The sequence below is a fragment of the Palaemon carinicauda genome, chromosome 43, assembly GCF_036898095.1.
Source record: "Palaemon carinicauda isolate YSFRI2023 chromosome 43, ASM3689809v2, whole genome shotgun sequence".
NCBI classification, from domain to species: domain Eukaryota; kingdom Metazoa; phylum Arthropoda; class Malacostraca; order Decapoda; family Palaemonidae; genus Palaemon; species Palaemon carinicauda.
The window spans coordinates 50,646,511-50,663,595 of NC_090767.1; the positions used below are offsets into that span (position 1 = coordinate 50,646,511).

The window sequence follows — 17,085 nt, forward strand, 5'->3', positions numbered from 1 at the left end:
ATCGAAGAAGAATTATTTGGTAATCTCAGTGTTGTCAGGTGTATGAGGACAGAAGAGAATGTGTAAAGAATATGCCAGACTATTGGGTGTATGCGTAGGCAAAGGAAATATGGGATCCGCTGTTGCACTGCCTGGCTAGTCAGAGAACTCAATTGCTCTCTAGCGGTAGTATCTCAACGGATGGCTGGTGCCCTGGCCAACCTACTACCTGTTCTACTGTATATTATTATTGTTATTAATATCATTATTATTAGCTAGGCTACAACCATAGCTGGAAAAGTAGGGTGCTATAAGCCCAAGGGCTCCAATAGAGATAACTTCAGAAACCCCATCAGTTTAACCAAAGAATCAACTAATAATCCCTGTAAAAGAGCCCCTTATTTTTTCAAGATCATTGCTCTGTCAGATACAAGAATTGAAGACTCCTACTTCCTGAGGGTGTACACAGACACCTCGTTTATCTGTAGATACTCAGAAGCTGCATCTACTATCTGGATGCTGACGTATCTCGCGGAGACTCCGCCGTATCTCGTACACAGGAGATGGCCTTCGCTGGTCGAATACTCCTTCTCATAAGTACACAAACGAGTGTAGGAGGAGAAAATGCCATTGTTCACTAGGGTATTGCCAACTCGTACCTGCAATGACAATATATTTCTGGTTTTGTATATATATACACATATATATACTATAGTCCATTTCCTTTAGCGAGGCAGATTTGCACCGACTTGCAACGGTGCCCTTTTAGCTAGGAAAAGTTTCCTGATCGTTGATCGGTTAGAATTATCTTGTCCAACCAATCCGCGATCAGGACACTTTTCCGAGCTAAAAGGGCACCGCTGCGAGTCGGTCCAAATAAGCCTCGCTAAAAGAAATTGACTATAGTGCACGCGACCCGTCAGAAATGATGGTTAAATATATAAATGGATATGAAAACACACAGCCTTCTCACCAAGGTATAAGTATTCCCTTTTCCCCCTACCAGACTGACAGGATGATCTGGGTGTGATTGCAAAGATATATATATATATATATATATATATATATATATATATATATATATATATATATATATATATATATATATATATATATATATATATATATATATATATATATATATATATATATATATGCATATATACATAATATATATATATATATATATATATATATATATATATATATATATATATATATATATATATATATATATATATATATATATATATATATATATATATATATATATATATATATATTGTGATGGCTGGCTTTGACCACCACACAAAACACTACACTTATCAAATAGTATTCACCATCATAACGTACTAAGTCCACTAAAGGTAGAATAGTATCTAAACATTAATACGAGTGCAAAGTCAACTCAAGGGGACAAAGAAAATACCAAAAAAATCTCCTTAATTTTAATACATAATATTTAGATAGAAATAACACCTGAACCACAATAATACAATAATAAATGATATACACTCACTCTTAAACTCCCTGCAAAAGAAAACAATTACACAATTAAAGAAAGGTCATCAACACAAACATACTAAAAGGAGAGAGGGTCCAGAAAGGAGAAGGCCAACGAAAAGTGAGAACATCCTAACAAATACAAACTAAATATCCCTATCCAGTGGACGGTGGCTGGTTTGATTGAAAGGCTTTCACAAGCTCCAGTAATGACGTCAGCTGACAGGTCGTGATCACTATACTTAAATAGGTATAAATATTATTACCTAGGGACAGAGAGGTCCCCTTGGCTTTTACTGAACCAAGGGCAGTATAAAGAATGTATGATGAGACGTCTTGCTGCAGAGAAAGGATATCCAAAACAAGCTCAATAGCTTCAAAATGTGGCTCTGCAAAGGCGTGGAATAATGTAGATCCAATCACAAATGTCGTGCCCTACAAGGTTGGAGGCTCAGAAACACACTAAGGAACCATCCTCAAAAAAAGCCCCTCCAAAACTCCGTTCACGCAGGAGCGCAGCCACGTAACCAACACCACTTGAAAATATAAAACAGCCGTTAGTCCATTATAACCAATAACAACCACCAGTGAGAAGACAAACAATTAAAGCAAGAAAACAATAATTCTACAGTATATTCAACCTTATACATCTATAAAAACTTAAATAATTTAGAAATATTAAACTAATAATGTTACACCTCCTCACCCAACCAAAAAAAAAAATTTCCCAATTTTTTTTTTCTAAAGTGATTTGAATTACAACATACAGGTTATCACATAATGAAATATTAAACCAACACTCAAAAATATTAAATATTAAACCAACACTCAAAAATAATTATTAAACAAACTGCAAAAACATGACAAACAAAAGGAAAGAGGGGGGCAAGTACCAAGGTTTGCAGCTCAAGGATAGCAATATATAACCAATACTAAAAAAAATCTTAAACCTAAATTAATCACAAGTAAACTTTCCAAAACCAGAAAACCAAAATATCACCATCTGATAAATAGGTACCCAACCTAAAAATTTCACATCACTCATATCGTTAATAAACTTAATTAAGAGTCATTGCACTAACAACCGGATTCTGGATATATAGTCCAAAAGCTATAACCTTTTCCACACTCGATACACTGTTCATTTTCAGGGATACACGTCACTCGCTATCAACAAATGTTGATCACAAAAACCACTGTCTATTTCAGTGTTATATATCACACTTATCACCATAGTGTCCAATACATACACACACACCGAACGACACAGAGAAGACCACCACAAGACTCCCCTGCGCAAACAAACAAACGAACTCGATGAAGCGTAATTATTAGCCTGAAAATACAGAATACCAGATTAGTGCCTATCTCTTTTCTTAGCTTATTATAAACCTTATCGTACATGACACCTCTAAACCTTAGTAGATTAACCTTAACTCAGTCTAGGGTACCACTCATACACCAGCCTGTAGCGCCTGAAAAACAGCTGTTGTGCTACAGACCCGTGAGCCCATGACCCATCTAATTAATCAATCATTAGAAAGTACCAGTGATCACCCTCACCTTTTAACCTTAAAGATCCCATATAATATACCCATAACATTATAGTCTTCTGTAAACAAACCATGATTAATAAATCTTAAATATACATTTACTTCTACTCACTACGTGCCCACTTCAACAGCACACACACCATAATTAGAACGATACAGATACTGCCTTTAATAACTGCATAGCCCTCTGTCAATCAACTAATATTCAACGCTGCGAGAGAGAAAATCGGCAACAATATTATCTTTCCCTGGGATGTGGAAAATTCTAAATTCCACTCTTGCTGCATGAGACTCCACCTCATCAATCGTTGATTTTTATTTTTGTATCTGCTGATGAAGGTCAGGGGATTATGGTCTGTCAAGACCTTAATAGGTGTATCTGAGGAGGATAGATAAACCTGAAAATGATTAATAGCGAATATTAACGCAAGTGTCTCTTTCTCCACAGTTGAATACCTACGTTGGGCGGAGGACAATTTTTTTTAAAAGAATGCGACAGGATGAGAAACTCCCTGCTCGTCATTCTGCAAGAACACCGCTCCTACACCAACGTCACTTGCATCCGTGGCAAGAGAAAAAGTTAGGTCAAAATCAGGAGCTCTGAAGACTGGGAAATTAATTAAAACTCATTTTAAATTATCAAAAGCCCTTTGCGTTTCATTCGTCCAGACAAATGCTACATTCTTTCTCAAGAGATTTGTTAACGGATCGGCTATATCCGAAAAATTCCTAACAAACCTTCGGTAGTACCCACTCAAACCAAGGAATCTTCGGACATCCCTCCTACATTTAGGGACTACCATATTTTCAATACTTTCGATATTGGCCTGCTTAGGAGCAACTTTACCATTACCAACCTCATGACCCAAATATACCACCTTCGCCTTTGCGAAATCGCTTTTCTTTAAATTAATTACCAAATTTGCCTTTTTCAACACCTCAAATAGTGCCCTAATACGTTTTGAATGGGTTTCCCAATCATCGCTATAAATAACAATATCATCAATATACACAACACATCCTTCTAAACAATGGACTAAAGTATTCATTAACCTCTGAAAGGTAGCAGCCGCGTTCTTCATACCAAACGGCATAACTTTACATTGAAACCATCCCTGTGGTGTTACAAAAGCAGACAGGGCCCTTGCCCGCTTTGAAAGAGGAACTTACCAATAACCTTTCAACAAATCGAATTTGCTAATGTATTTGGCCTTCCCCATTCGATCAATACAATCCTCAATTCGAGGTAATGGATAACAATCAGATTTAGATAACTCATTCAACTTACGGTAATCAAAACATAACCTGAAATCACCGTCGAATTTCTTTACCAATACAACAGGTGATGACCAAGGACTTTGACTAGGTTCAATTAGGTCACGTTTTAGCATATAATCCACTCCCTTTGCTACAACCTCATTTTTGAAGGGATTCAACCTGTAAGGAGATTGTTTCACAGGAGTGGCGCTACCTACCTCTACATCATGTTCAAGGACCGAAGTCCTACCCGGTACATCCGAAAATAATTCTTTATAATTAGATACTAAATTTTTCAAAGACCTTTGTTCTTCCTTACCTAAATGTGAAATTACTCCCGAAAATTTTTCCAAAGACTTTCTATTATCCGACCGCCATTCACATCCATTAAAAAAATTATCATCAATACCCTCCCCCTCTGAAAAAGAAAAATGGTTATTGTTCTCAGAATCTACCGTGTTCCCAATAGTTGCCACAGGAATGACTTTTTCCCGTTCCATATAAGCTTTCAACATATTTACATGACACAGTTGAAAAGGTTTCCTTCTTTGAGGTGTCTCCACTAAATAGTTAACTTCACTTACTTTTTTCAAAATTTTCCAAGGACCTGAAAAAGAAGCTTTCAATGGATTCCCTGGGAAGGGTAACAAAACCAATACTTTATCGCCTACCGCAAAGTCGCGTGCCTTGGACCTTCTATCAAAGAAAAACTTCATTCTTTTTTGGCTACATAATAAGTTTTCACCCGCAAATTTCCAAGCCTTGGTTAATTTATCGCCTAGATTAGACACATAATCCAATAAATTAACCTCAGGGACGTCTCCCTCCCAAGACTCACGAACCACATCAAGAGGACCTCGAACACAATGGCCAAACACAAGGCTGAAAGGCGAAAAACCTAAGGACTGACTTGGGACAGAACGAAAAGCGAACAACAAATAAGGTAATTCCTTATCCCATTCAGAACCATTAATCAAACAATATTTCTTTACCATGGATTTCAGGGTCTGATGAAATCTCTCCAGAGCTCCCTGGCTTTCCGGATGATATGGAGAAGAGGTCACATGTTTTATATTTAACTCTGCCATTTTATCTCTGAAATACCTGCTAACAAAATTAGAACCACATTCCGATTGAATAATCTTAGGCATCCCAAACCTGGTAAAAAAGTCAGTTAGTACATCTACAATTTTAACACTTTTTATTGTACGTAGTGGTATTGCCTCGGGATATCGAGACATCCTATCCATGATTGTCAAAATATACTCATTACCACTACGCGTCTTCGGTAATGGTCCAACCACATCAATAATGACTTCCTTAAAAGGTTCGGAAACTACAGGAATAGGACATAGAGGCGATTTTGGAATCCGCTGATTGGGTTTACCGACCCTCTGGCACACATCACAACTATTGACAAACTTCTTTACATCTGCCTTCAACTTCGGCCAATAATAATTCCCTAACAATTTGCAAGAAGTTTTATGAAATCCAAAATGGCCGGCCAGACCACTTTCGTGCGCCAATGACATTAACTCCTTCCTGTAACCAAAAGGAACCATTATCTGTTTCACAATTTCATAATCAACATTATCCACCCCCATAGGCCTACTCAACCTATATAAAATATTATTAAATATCTTAAATTTGGGACCAGTCATATCAGACACCTCCCCTGACTCGATAGAGAGTTCCCGAAACTCCTTTTTCTGGGCTTTGATTAGCTCTTCAGTAGTCCAATTTAACTTGTCCGTTAACATTCCAAGATCTACAGCTAGGCTATCACTACGATCTAAACTACTTAAATCTACATCAATAGTTGACACTGCAGCATCAACAATTCTAGCACTAGAACGAGTAACTGCTGCTACTTCACTATCAGGGTTTATCAATATCGGACAATTATTATTCTTCATAGCCAAATCATTCCCTAACACAACATCAACCTCCTTAACCGGGAATTTATCAACTATGGCCAATTTCAAATCCCCTGCAAAGGAAGGGCAGATTAAATTAAAATTTTCAATAGCATATGACTTTACGGAATCAGGAAAACCAGCCAATAACACAAATTCCTCACTTTTGGGTACAAAATTACAAGGTAATGCCTCACTTAGTATCAAAGACTGAGCTGCACCGGTATCACGCAAAATACGCACTCGTATTTCTCGGATGAATTGGCGAAGGAGACATTACCGAAGGACAAATATCTGTCAAGACAACCAGGTAGTCATTGATCAGCGGATGTTGTTGGGGTAGGTTCTCTCTCTCTCTCTCTTCCACGCCCATCACTGGCCTAACATTAGCTTTTTGAGATTTTCTAAACGCATAACACATACTCTTTACGTGCCCCTTCTTATTGCAAAAGAAGCAAGTCAATGTTTTCAATTTCTTTGGATTGTATATATTTGGCCTATTGCCTCTGTTAGGAGAAAAATTATTATTAGCATTACCCTGATTATTATTACTTCCCTGATTATTTCTAATGAACACCTTAGCATTATTATTAGGATTAGCATTATTATTCCTACCCATCTTAACCCAACCAGAATTCACCTTTGTCGTTACTCCCCCTAACTCACTCTTATGAGACAAGCAATATTCGTCACTAGCGATGGCTACCCCCTGAACAGTCTCGAGTTTTAACTCTTCGAGGTGGACCTTCAGCTTATCCGGGACACACCTCTTAAACTCCTCCACCAACATTAACTCCTTCAATTTCTCAAAATCTCCCACCTCCTTGGACTTGAACCAATCGCTAGCATACTGTTCCTTCGCCCTGGCAAATTTAACAAAAGTTTGTTCCCTACATTTTTCTAAGTCCCGGAAGCGTTGCCTATAAGCTTCAGGGACTAACTCATAGGCATTCAAGACAATAGCCTTCACACTCTCATAATCTGCTGATAGATCCTCCTCCAGCGTTACATATACCCTCTGAGCTCTTCCAACCAATTTACTTTGTATAAGAGTGGTCCAATACTCTTGGGGCCACTCCAACCTTGCAGCAATCCTCTCGAACGATACAAAAAATTCTGCTACATTATTTTCTTCAAATTTAGGTACAAATTTGAGAGCCTGCGATAAATTGATAGCAGGAGTTACTAACCTATTTGGGGAATGGGCGGGGGAAAAAGAACCTGGGTTTCTCATGGCAATCTCATGCTGCCTCTCTTTTTCTCTTTCCCCTGCCTTAAACTTTTCCATTTCAAATTCCATTTGTCTCAGGACAATCTGCTTATCCAAAATTTCTATAGACACTACTTCATCCGGTTTCACCTCTTGTTCCCCACCTGTCTTAAAAGTTTTAACATAATCATAAATGAGCAATAGCAATACACCCTTTCTTATGGACACATCATATTCCAATTTAAAATGTTCTGCTACAACTTCCAAGTCTTCCCTATTTAACTCTGCCAACCTCTCTTGCCATCCCTCTCCTCCAAGGAGTTCTAGTAGGTTAATAACCATGATTACTTATTCAAACAAAATACTAAATTTGCACAAAACAACACTGAGGAGGTGAAAATACACTGCCTGAAAAATTACCCCAAGAATTAACTTTGCACAAACACTGGTGAATACTCAGGAACCAAATATCCTGTCACGGTCGCCACTTGTGATGGCTGGCTTTGACCACCACACAAAACACTACACTTATCAAATAGTATTCACCATCATAACGTACTAAGTCCACTAAAGGTGGAATAGTATCTAAACATTAATACGAGTGCAAAGTCAACTCAAGGGGACAAAGAAAATACCAAAAAAATCTCCTTAATTTTAATACATAATATTTAGACAGAAATAACACCTGAACCACAATAATACAATAATAAATGATACACACTCACTCTTAAACTCCCTGCAAAAGAAAACTATTACACAATTAAAGAAAGGTCATCAACACAAACATACTAAAAGGAGAGAGGGTCCAGAAAGGAGAAGGCCAACGAAAAGTGAGAACATCCTAACAAATACAAACTAAATATCCCTATCTAGTGGACGGTAGCTGGTTTGGTTGAAAGGCTTTCACAAGCTCCAGTAATGACGTCAGCTGAGAGGTCGTGATCACTATACTTAAATAGGTATAAATATTATTACCTAGGGACAGAGAGGTCCCCTTGGCTTTTACTGAACCAAGGACAGTATAAAGAATGTATGATGAGACGTCTTGCTGCAGAGAAAGGATATCCAAAACAAGCTCAATAGCTTCAAAATGTGGCTCTGCAAAGGCGTGGAATAATGTAGATCCAATCACAAATGTCGTGCCCTACAAGGTTGGAGGCTCAGAAACACACTAAAGAACCATCCTCGAAAAAAGCCCCTCCAAAACTCGGTTCACGCAGGAGCGCAGCCACGTAACCAACACCACTTGAAAATATAAAACAGCCGTTAGTCCATTATAACCACTAACAACCACCAGTGAAAAGACAAACAATTAAAGCAAGAAAACAATAATTCTACAGTATATTCAACCTTATACATCTATAAAAACTTAAATAATTTAGAAATATTAAAGCAATAATGTTACAATATATATATATATATATATATATATATATATATATATATATATATATATATATATATATATATATATATATATATATATATATATATATATATATATATATATATATATATATATATATATATATATATATATATATATATATATATATTCAAATAAGCCATATATATTTTTGATACATTAATGTCTGGATTCTCTTATCGACCTCGGTATCAGAGCCCCAGGCGAAATCACACAAAGACAAGAGCTTGGCTCCGGCCGGGAATCGAACCCTGGTTGACAAGCTTGTATAGACTGTGACTAAGCCACTTGGCCACGTAGAAAGATAAAAGTCAATGACAATTCTTCTGTACTTATACCTGTCGAATTCAGGTATTTTGTACTTAGAATTGAAATCAACCCATCTTCACCATCGTAGCTAATTGGTAGTTTGTTACTTGGCATTCAATTAATGATAAATTTTGCACATTTTTACGTGTTTTTCATATTCAAATAAGCCATATATATTTTTGATACATTAATATCTGGATTCTCTTAACGACCTCGGGATCAGAGCCCTAGGCGAAATCACACAAAGACAAAAGATTGGCTCCGGCCGGGAATCGAACCCTGGTCGGCAAGCTTGTATAGACAATGACTAAGCCACTTGGTCACGAAGAAAGATAAAAGTCAATGACAATTCTTCTGTACTTATACCTGTCGAATTCAGGTATTTTGTACTTAGAATTGAAATCAACCCATCTTCACCATCGTAGCTAATTGGTAGTTTGGTACTTGGCATTCAATTATTGATAAATTTTGCACATTTTTACGTGTTCATCATATTCAAATAGGCCATATATATTTTTGATACATTAATATCTGGATTCTCTCAACGACCTCGGGATCAGAGCCCCAGGCGAAATCACACAAAAACAAGAGCTTGACTCTGGCCGGGAATCAAACCCTGGTCGGCAAGCTTGTATAGACAGTGACTTAGCCACTTGGCCACGAAGAAAGATAAAAGTCAATGACAATTCTTCTGTACTTATACCTGTCGAATTCAGGTATTTTGTACTTAAAATTGAAATCAACCCATCTTCACCATCGTAGCTAATTGGTAGTTTGTTACTTGGCATTCAATTAATGATAAATTTTGCAGATTTTTACGTGTTTTTCATATTCAAATAAGCCATATATATTTTTGATACATTAATGTCTGGATTCTCTTAACGACCTTGGGATCAGAGCCCTAGGCGAAATCACACAAAGACAAAAGCTTGGCTCCAGCCGGGAATCGAACCCTGGTCGGCAAGCTTGTATAGACAGTGACTAAGTCACTTGGCCACGAAGAAAGATAAAAGTCAATGACAATTCTTCTGTACTTATACCTGTCGAATTCAGGTATTTTGTACTTAGAATTGAAATCAACCCATCTTCACCATCGTAGCTAATTGGTAGTTTGTTACTTGGCATTCAATTAATGATCAATTTTGCAAATTTTTACGTGTTTTTCATATTCAAATAAGCCATATATATTTTTGATACATTAATGTCTGGATTCTCTTAACGACCTCGGAATCAGAGCCCCAGGCGATATCACACAATGACAAGAGCTTGGCTCCAGCCGGGAATCGAACCCTGGTCGGCAAGCTTGTATAGACAGTGACTAAGCCACTTGGCCACGAAGAAAGATAAAAGTCAATGACAATTCTTCTGTACTTATACCTGTCGAATTAAGGTATTTTGTACTTAGAATTGAAATCAACCCATCTTCACCATCGTAGCTAATTGGTAGTGTGTTATTTGGCATTCAATTAATGATACATTTTGCACATTTTTACGTGTTTTTCATATTCAAATAAACCATATATATTTTTGATACATTAATGTCTGGATTCTCTTAACGACCTCGGGATCAGAGCCCCAGGAGAAATCACACAAAGACAAGAGCTTGGCTTCGGCCGGGAATCGAACCCTGGTCGGCAAGCTTGTATAGACAGTGACTAAGCCACTTGGCCACGAAGAAAGATAAAAGTCAATGACAATTCTTCTGTACTTATACCTGTCGAATTCAGGTATTTTGTACTTAGAATTGAAATCAACCCATCTTCTCCATCGTAGCTAATTGGTAGTTTGTTACTTGGCATTCAATAAATGATAAATTTTGCACAAATACATGAATTCGACAGGTATAAGTACAGAAGAATTGTCAATGACTTTTATCTTTCTTCTTGGCCAAGTGGCTTAGTCACTGTCTATACAAGCTTGCCGATCAGGGTTCGATTCCCGGCCGGAGCCAAGCTCTTGTCTTTGTGAGATTTCGCCTGGGGCTCTGATCCCGAGGTCGATTTCAATTGTAAGTACAAAATACCTGAATTCGACAGGTATAAGTACAGAAGAATTTTCATTGACTTTTATCTTTCTTCGTGGCCAAGTGGCTTAGTCACTGTCTATACAAGCTTGCCGACCAGGGTTCAATTCCCGGCCGGAGCTAAGCTCTTGTCTTTGTGTGATTTCACCTGGGGCTCTGATCCCGAGGTCGTTAAGAGAATCTAGACATTAATTTATCAAAAATATATATTGCTTATTGGAATATGAAAAACACATAAAAATGTGCAAAATTTTTCATTAATTGAATACCAAGTAACAAACTACCAATTAGATACGATGGTGAAGATGGGTTGATTTCAATTCAAAGTACAAAATACCTGAATTCGACAGGTATAAGTACAGAAGAATTGTCATTGACTTTTATCTTTCTTCGTGGCCAAGTGGCTTAGTCACTGTCTATACAAGCTTGCCGACCAGGGTTCGATTCCCGGCCGGAGCTAAGCTCTTGTCTTTGTGTGATTTCGCCTGGGGCTTTGATCCCGAGGTCGTTAAGAGAATCCAGATATTAATGTATCAAAAATATATATGGCTTATTTGAATATGAAAAACACGTAAAAATGTGCAAAATTTATCATTAATTGAATGCCAAGTAACAAAATACCAATTAGCTACGATGGTGATGATGGGTTGATTTCAATTCTAAGTACAAAATACCTGAATTCGACAGGTATAAGTACAGAAGAATTGTCATTGACTTTTATCTTTCTTCATGGCCAAGTGGCTTAGTCACTGTCTATACAAGCTTGCCGACCAGGGTTCGATTCCCGGCCAGAGCCAAGCTCTTGTCTTTGTGTGATTTCGCCTGGGGCTCTGATCCCGAGGTCGTTAAGAGAATCCAGACATTAATATATCAAAAATATATATGGCTTATTTGAATATGAAAAACACGTAAAAATGTGCAAAATTTATCATTAATTGAATGCCAAGTAACAAACTACCAATTAGCTACGATGGTGAAGATAGGTTGATTTCAATTTTAAGTACAAAATACCTGAATTCGACAGTTATAAGTACAGAAGAATTGTCATTGACTTTTATCTTTCTTCGTGGCCAAGTGGCTTAGTCACTGTCTATACAAGCTTGCCGACCAGGGTTCGATTCCCGGACGGAGCCGAGCTCTTGTCTTTGTGTGATTTCGACTGGGGCTCTGATCCCGATGTCGTTAAGATATTCCAGACATTAATGTATCAAAAATATATATGTCTTATTTGAATATGAAAAACACGTAAAAATGTGCAAAATTTATTATTAATTGAATGTCAAGTAACAAACTACCAATTAGCTACGATGGTGAAGATGGGTTGATTTCAATTCTAAGTACAAAATACCTGAAATCGACAGGTATAAGTACAAAAGAATTGTCATTGACTTTTATCTTTCTACGTTGCCAAGTGGCTTAGTCACTGTCTATACAAGCTTGCCGACCAGGGTTCGATTCCCGGCCGGAGCCAAGCTCTTGTCTTTGTGTGATTTCGCCTGGGGCTCTGATCCTGAGGTCGTTAAGAAAATGCAGACATTAATGTATCAAAAACATATATGGCTTATTTGAATATGTAAAACATGTAAAAATGTGCAAAATTTATCATTAATTGAATGCCAAGTAACAAACTACCAATTAGGTAAGATGGTGAAGATGGGTTGATTTCAATTCTAAGTACAAAATACCTGAATTCGACCGGTTTAATTACAGAAGAATTGTCATTGACTTTTATCCTTGTTCGTGGCCAAGTGGTTTAGTCACTGTCTATGCAAGCTTGCTGACCAGGGTTCGATTCCAGGCCGAAGCCAAGCTCTTGTCTTTGTATGATTTCGCCTGGGGCTCTGATCCCGAGGTCGTTAAGAGAATGCAGACATTAATGTATCAAAAATATATATGGCTTATTTGAATATAAAAACACGTAAAAATGTGCAAAATTTATCATTAATTGAATGCCAAGTAACCAACTACCAATTAGCTACGATGGTGAAGATGGGTTGATTTCAATTTTAAGTACAAAATACCTGAATTCGACAGATATAAGTAAAGAAGAATTGTCATTGACTTTTACATTTCTTCGTGGCCAAGTGGCTTAGTCACTGTCTATACAAGCTTGCAGACCAGGGTTCGATTCCCGGCCGGAGCCAAGCTCTTGTCTTTGTGTGATTTCGCCTGGGGCTCTGATCCCGATGTCGTTAAGATATTCCAGACATTAATGTATCAAAAATATATATGGCTTATTTGAATATGAAAAACACGTAAAAATGTGCAAAATTTATTATTAATTGAATGTCAAGTAACAAACTACTAATTAGCTACGATGGTGAAGATGGGTTGATTTCAATTCTAAGTACAAAATACCTGAATTCGACAGGTATAAGTACAGAAGAATTGTCATTGACTTTTATCTTTCTTCGTGGCCAAGTGGCTTAGTCACTGTCTATACAAGCTTGCCGACCAGGGTTCGATTCCCGTATGGAGCCAAGCTCTTGTCCTTGTGTGATTTCGCCTAGGGCTCTGATCCCGAGGTCGTTAAGAGAATCCAGACATTATTGTATCAAAAATATATTTGGCTTATTTGAATACGAAAAACATGTAAAAATGTGCAAAATTTATCATTAATTGAATGCCAAGTAACAAACTACCAATTAGCTACGATGGTGAAGATGGGTTGATTTCAATTCTAAGTACAAAATACCTGAAATCGACAGGTATAAGTACAGAAGAATTGTCATTGACTTTTATCTTTCTACGTTGCCAAGTGGCTTAGTCACTGTCTATACAAGCTTGCCGACCAGGGTTCGATTCCCGGCCGGAGCCAAGCTCTTGTCTTTGTGTGATTTCGCCTGGGGCTCTGATCCTGAGGTCGTTAAGAAAATGCAGACATTAATGTATCAAAAACATATATGGCTTATTTGAATATGTAAAACATGTAAAAATGTGCAAAATTTATCATTAATTGAATGCCAAGTAACAAACTACCAATTAGGTAAGATGGTGAAGATGGGTTGATTTCAATTCTAAGTACAAAATACCTGAATTCGACCGGTTTAATTACAGAAGAATTGTCATTGACTTTTATCCTTGTTCGTGGCCAAGTGGTTTAGTCACTGTCTATGCAAGCTTGCTGACCAGGGTTCGATTCCAGGCCGAAGCCAAGCTCTTGTCTTTGTATGATTTCGCCTGGGGCTCTGATCCCGAGGTCGTTAAGAGAATGCAGACATTAATGTATCAAAAATATATATGGCTTATTTGAATATAAAAACACGTAAAAATGTGCAAAATTTATCATTAATTGAATGCCAAGTAACCAACTACCAATTAGCTACGATGGTGAAGATGGGTTGATTTCAATTTTAAGTACAAAATACCTGAATTCGACAGATATAAGTAAAGAAGAATTGTCATTGACTTTTACATTTCTTCGTGGCCAAGTGGCTTAGTCACTGTCTATACAAGCTTGCCGACCAGGGTTCGATTCCCGGCCGGAGCCAAGCTCTTGTCTTTGTGTGATTTCGCCTGGGGCTCTGATCCCGAGGTCGTTAAGAGAATCCAGATATTAGTGTATCAAAAATATATATGGCTTATTTGAATACGAAAAACACGTAAAAATGTGCAAAATTTATCATTAATTGAATGCCAAGTAACAAACTACCAATTAGGTACGATGGTGAAGATGGGTTGATTTCAATTCTAAGTACAAAATACCTTAATTTGACAGGTATAAGTACAGAAGAATTGTCATTGACTTTTATCTTTCTTCGTGGCCAAGTGGCTTAGTCATTGTCTATACAAGCTTGCCGACCAGGGTTCGATTCCCGGACGGAGCCAAGCTCTTGTCTTTGTGTGATTTCGCCTGGGGCTCTGATCCCGAGGTCGTTAAGAGAATCCAGACATTAATGTATCAAAAAAATATATGGCTTATTTGAATGTGAAAAACACGTAAAAATGTGCAAAATTTATTATTAATTGAATGCCAAGTAACAAACTACCAATTAGGTACGATGGTGAAGATGGGTTGATTTCAATTTTAAGTACAAAATACCTGAATTCGACAGGCATAAGTACAGAAGAATTGTTATTGACTTTTATCTTTCTTCGTGGCCAAGTGGCTTAGTCACTGTCTATACAAGCTTGCCGACCAGGGTTCGATTCCCGGCCGGAGCCGAGCTCTTGTCTTTGTGTGATTTCGCCTGGGGCTCTGATCCCGAGGTCGTTAAGAAAATCCAGACATTAATGTATCAAAAATATTTATGGCTTATTTGAATATGAAAAACACGTAAAAATGTTCAAAATTTATCATTAATTGAATGCCAAGTAACAAACTACTAATTAGCTACGATGGTGAAGATGGGTTGATTTCAATTCTAAGTACAAAATACCTGAATTCGACAGGTATAAGTACAGAAGAATTGTCATTGACTTTTATCTTTCTTCGTGGCCGAGTAGCTTAGTCACTGTCTATACATGCTTGCCGACCAGGGTTCGATTCCCGGCCGGAGCCAAGCTCTTGTCTTTGTGTGATTTCGCCTGGGGCTCTGATCCCGAGGTCGTGAAGAGAATCCAGACATTAATGTTTCAAAAATATATATGGCTTATTTGAATATGAAAAACAAGTAAAAATGTGCAAAAACTATCATATATATATATATATATATATATATATATATATATATATATATATATATATATATATATATATATATATATATATATATATATATATATATATATATATATATATATATATATATATATATATATATATATATATATATATATATATATATATATATATATATATATATATATATATATATATATATATATATATATATATATATATATATATATATATATATATATATACAATTACTAACACTCGTGATTATGATCAATGTAAATATCAACCACAAAGGCATTCAATATCGAATTCTACCTTTTGGAAAGCATATCCATTGGAAATTCATTTATGAGAAATGCTTCTGGCTGAGCAAAGACTCGAACCTATGCCTCTTAGCCGAATCCATGACATTAGGGACCCCACCAATCGAGCTATCAAGATTGATAGAGTACCTGCTGGCATGGCCTCGGCTTGAAGGCATTAGTTCAAATCTTTGCTTAGACAAAAGCATTTATCATAAATGAATTTTCCATGGATATCAATTCCCAAAGCTAAAATTAGATATTAAATGCAATAATCTCTCATAGGTTAAGGGTCCAACTGATTCTGTCAAATTTACAAAGTTCGAGAACTCTCTCAGGTTAAGGATCCAACTGATTCTGTCAAATTTACAAAGGTCGAGAACTCTCACAGGTTAAGGATCCAACTGTAGTCTTGTCAAATTTACAAAGGTCGAGAACTCTCACAGGTTAAGGATCCAACTGTAGTCTTGTCAAATTTACTGAGGTCGAGAACTCTCACAGGTTAAGGATCCAACTGTAGTCTTGTCAAATTTACAAAAGTCGAGAACTCTCATAGGTTAAGGATCCAACTGTAGTCTGTCAAATTTACAAAGAAGTTTGAAGTGTCCTTCAGGACAAAAACATACGTTACCATATTTCCTATAAGAACTAGTACTTACCTCAACCTCATGGAACCTTCTTGGGTAATAGTTCTGTCTTGGATAGATCTGTATTTGATAGATGATCCTCTCTTCTCCAAGATCAACCCACCACCAAGGTTTGACAAGTTTTAATGAAATGTATATATCGTCTCCATCTATCAATCCATCAACGACTTTTTCAGAAGGGAAACTGCTGTAAAATGAAGCATTCAGAATTAAGGGAGTCATTCTTTTTTCATCTACAATTAGTCAATTTCTTTGTACAGTGAATGTATTGATATAAAATTTGTCTTTCATAGAGTATTTCAGTGCTCGAATATCCATAATATTCAATGCTGAAATTAA

At 36.8% G+C, this 17,085-nt stretch overlaps 1 protein-coding gene across 1 annotated transcript in view; it reads right to left on the minus strand.

The window, feature by feature from the left end:
• Positions 1-425: 425 nt before the first annotated feature.
• Positions 426-17,085, minus strand: part of LOC137633867 (uncharacterized) — a 22,382-nt gene continuing 5,722 nt past the window's right edge. The window contains exons 5-6 of the mRNA XM_068366109.1: positions 16,759-16,933; positions 426-638 (exon numbers count right to left, since the gene is read on the minus strand). Of these exons, the coding sequence (XP_068222210.1) occupies positions 426-638; positions 16,759-16,933 (388 nt within the window). The remainder of the gene's footprint in view (positions 639-16,758; positions 16,934-17,085) is intronic.